Here is a 3770-nt window from a genome sequence, read left to right as displayed (position 1 = left end):
CCTCCCTTTTGAAATCCTATATTAGCTCTGGCCAAAGCTCGGTAAGAAACACAGCTCATTGTTGGGAAGTGCGGGTGGGAAACTCGCGGGAGAGTAAAGCCAACGGCGTTGAGTGTGTCTGCAAGGCGGCAGCGGCGATTATTATTTTTATTGTTATTAATCATCATCATCGTCCGCTCACGCAAGTCCAGAGGAGGCGAAGAAGAACCGCTTGCTCTATGCGGGGAGGCTTTTATACTGACTAATTTTTCGTCCACACGTTTGGAGCAAAAGAAGAGCAAGAGAGGGCGTGAGGTGAGTGGCGGGCGAAGCGGTCTTTTTGTTTGTGTGTGTGTGGGGGGGGGCTTTTTCCTGAAGAAAAGTGTAACGAGAACCAGGGGAGCGGGAGGGGAATTAGGGGGCTTTCAGCAGGACTCCCGAATTGCTTGCGATGCAGTCGCACTCGCATCGCCAGCAGCCCTTGCAGACTTTAATTCACAAAGTTGTTGACAAGGTCAGAGAGACCTCTCTTCTATCTCTAGTTCTTATGTAAGCCTTTTGGGCTACGGCGTATATATGTGCGTGTGTATATCCAGAGGGGAGGGAAAGAAATGCGGAAGGGGGATTGTTGCAGGCGTGCACGCTCATTTGGCTTGTAGGTGTGCGCGCGTTGCGGGGGGGGGCGGTTTCCTCCGCGTTTGCACAAGGTGCCTTCCTTCCTATCTCAGGCTTCAGCAAATGAACCCCAGCCAGGCTCATTGTAAGACATATTTTTGTTAGGAGCAAAAGAACCGGCCCGGGGTGGGTGGGGTGGCGACAGCACACAGATGCCTGCTCGAGATTGTTTCCTTGGAAGAGATACGGCACTGTGAGGAAGGGAGCATTGCTGGTGGCAGGCTCACGAAAAAAGCTTATCTCTCTTTCTCTGTCAACATTAACTTTTAAAGGCTGGAAATGGCAGACCACATGATGGCCATGAACCACGGGCGCTTCCCCGATGGAACCAATGGGCTTCATCACCATCCTGCACATCGAATGGGAATGGGTCAGTTTCCTACCCACCACCACCAGCAGCAGCAACACGCCTTCAGTGCCTTGATGAGCGACCATATACATTACGGAGGTGGAAATATGAATGCAAACAGTGGGATCAGGCATGCCATGGGGCCAGGAAACGTGAACGGAGGGCATCCTCCCAGCAGCATGCCACCCACGGCAAGGTTTAACAATTCCCAGTTCATGGCTCCTACAGTTGCCACCCAAGGGGGGCCCTTAACAGCCAGCATGCAGTTGCAAAAGCTGAACAACCAGTACTTCAGCCACCATCCTTACCCTCACAACCACTACATGCCGGACTTACACCCTGCCAACCATCAGCTGAATGGAGCAACCCAGCATTTTCGGGACTGCAACCCCAAGCACAGCGGCAGTGTGCCTGCCTCTGTGCCCCATGTTCCTGCAGCAATGTTGCCTCCCAATGTCATAGACACTGACTTCATAGACGAGGAGGTCCTTATGTCCTTAGTCATAGAAATGGGCTTGGATCGCATCAAGGAGCTTCCTGAGCTCTGGTTGGGACAGAATGAGTTTGATTTCATGACAGACTTCGTTTGCAAACAGCAGCCCAGTAGAGTGAGCTGCTGACTCCTTGCAAAACAAAGGACTTTTTTATCTGTATGAATGAAAAACATTCCCTCTCTAGACACAGTATTTCAAAGGCTTTAGGAGCTTGAGTATCTGGGAAGCAGAATAAACTATGAGCTTGTATAATTTTTTTCTTTTTAATTTGCTGCCACTTCTTTATTTTTAAGCTTGGACACTCATTTCTGCCCTCCCTTCCCTATAATAATTTTTAACTGGTTCAGTCTTTAGTATTTCACAATCTCCCATCTCTCTCTTTCTCTGCTTAATTTTCTCACTGTTAACATGCCAGTTATTTCAATTGTTAGATATGAATAATGGCAAAGTGCTTAATCTTGTGGATTTTCTGTAGGCTATCATTTCAAATGACTAGAACTGCATTCAAATTCTGAGTTAAAGGACAAAAAAATATTGCATTAGTTGGTTGCATGAACTTCAGGGTAGATTCCTGCACAAATACTGCCCTCTTGCTTTGTTTTTAACTATGCATTGCAGTGATGCTAATTTTTTAGTCTGCTAAACTGGAAGCTTAACAAATGTGGGCCAAACCCTCCGTGATCAGGAAAAATAATACTGTTACTTAAATTCTGTCTGTTCCCCTCCCCCACTCCCCCATCTGTACAGACAATAATATAGTATGAATGGAATGGTCTCTATCTGTTGGGAAATATTTCACTGGTCTTTTACTTCTATTTTGGTTCTGGTTCTATCTTCAGCATATTTTTATTTTGGCATTGTGCTTGCATAGTTTATTCAGTACATGGGGGGGGAACTACTGTGTTGAAAGCTTTTTAGGAAATTTGACAGTATTTTTGTACAAAACTTTTTTTGAGAACATACTTGTTAATTTATTCTATTTTAATTTGCCAATGTTAATAAAAAGTTAAATGCATTAATTTTTGCAAGGTATCAATTTCCAGGTTTTTTTACCTTGAATTTATTTCTCTTCTCACCTCCACCCCCTTCTACAATATTTGATACATATAACCCGTTTAACTTGTTGAGCTGTTGGGTTGTGTGAAACATTCTGAAGGAAAATCTACTTGACACTATTGTATGCTATATGTCATGATCAGTGCAGAAAGTAAAAAGGATTTGAGCCTAATTATGACTTCACAGTCTCATAAGTAACATTGTAACATGCCTGTGTGATTTTATCAAAAGTGAAAATGCCAAGAGGCAACAACTTCGTGATTTGCCAACTTACTTGCTTTAAATGTAGTTGTCCAGAATTATGATGCATAAAGTATTTATTCTATTTATCTATTAAACTTTAATTTTATAAATACTCTCACTTATCTATCTATAAGACTTGATTCTTTATGTAAATTTATTTTCTTTCATATGGAAGGATTCCATAAAAGACATGCACTGGAAATTTTGTTCCATCTTCTAGTTTCTTGTGTCAGGCATAAAAATGCTCTTAGTGAATTATAAAAATCTTGTATTGAAACCCATGAGACTTCTTGACAGAGGAATGGGACAAGAAAGAAGGGCATCAGAACTCTGGTATTGGTGGAAAATGTTAAGCAAAGCTGAACCAGTTTTATTATAGCCTAGGTTGTGAATGCTGACGCTAAAAGTGAGTAACATCCATATTTTGGCATAGAGAGCAAAAAATATTTACAATATCGCAGGAATGTTTTATTGTTTAAGGGAAAATGACGTGTCAGTTAAATACTAAAGTAAAGGATCACATTTTTAACAATGCATATAATTGTGTTTAACAAGATAGCAGCTGTTGAATACTGAACTGACACCTCACTCTCCTACCTATTTTGTTGAGTGTAATTCAGTTTTATCACAGACATTTAGAAATACCCCTCTCTCTTATAATAACTTCAAAACAAATTTGTCATGTTCTAATGTTTGAGCCTCCATATGGGAGAATATGATGGAATAAGAGTTGCTGTGTTAAGTCATATATGTCCATTGGACTTCATATACAATAGAGTTTGTATCAAACTGGAAAAAGGCAGCTAGTTGTAATGTCTAATGCTACCTTCTGCGCTTTGTAGATTCTAGATTAGTGTCAGTGAGGTTAGGTATGTGTGTTTTCTTGGTTTTTATGTCTCCCCACCCCCTTTTTTAAACATGTGGGTTGGGCTTATCCAGAACCATTTAATCTCTCAGTGCACAACATTGGCTAT

General features: G+C 41.8%; 1 protein-coding gene across 1 annotated transcript; it reads left to right on the top strand.

Moving 5' to 3' along the window:
* The first annotated feature begins 206 nt into the window (after window positions 1-206).
* On the top strand, window positions 207-2914 carry CITED2 (Cbp/p300 interacting transactivator with ED-rich tail 2). The gene is made up of 2 exons (XM_084827696.1): window positions 207-294; window positions 927-2914. Exon 2 carries the CDS (start codon window positions 934-936, stop codon window positions 1621-1623), a length of 690 nt encoding a protein of 229 aa, XP_084683822.1. The 5' UTR covers window positions 207-294; window positions 927-933; the 3' UTR covers window positions 1624-2914.
* The last annotated feature ends 856 nt before the right edge of the window (window positions 2915-3770 follow it).

Source organism: Heloderma suspectum, chromosome 1 (genome assembly GCF_057233095.1).
Source record: "Heloderma suspectum isolate Gila_16-S chromosome 1, 16-S_ref, whole genome shotgun sequence".
Taxonomy (NCBI): Eukaryota; Metazoa; Chordata; class Lepidosauria; order Squamata; family Helodermatidae; genus Heloderma; species Heloderma suspectum.
The sequence above is the reverse complement of the archived record's forward strand: the minus strand, read 5'-3'. Positions and strand labels throughout refer to the sequence as shown.

Excerpts from the sequence above, each read along its gene's own strand:
- CITED2 (XM_084827696.1), top strand. The coding sequence starts at position 934 with ATGGCAGACCACATGATGGCCATGAACCACGGGCGCTTCCCCGATGGA.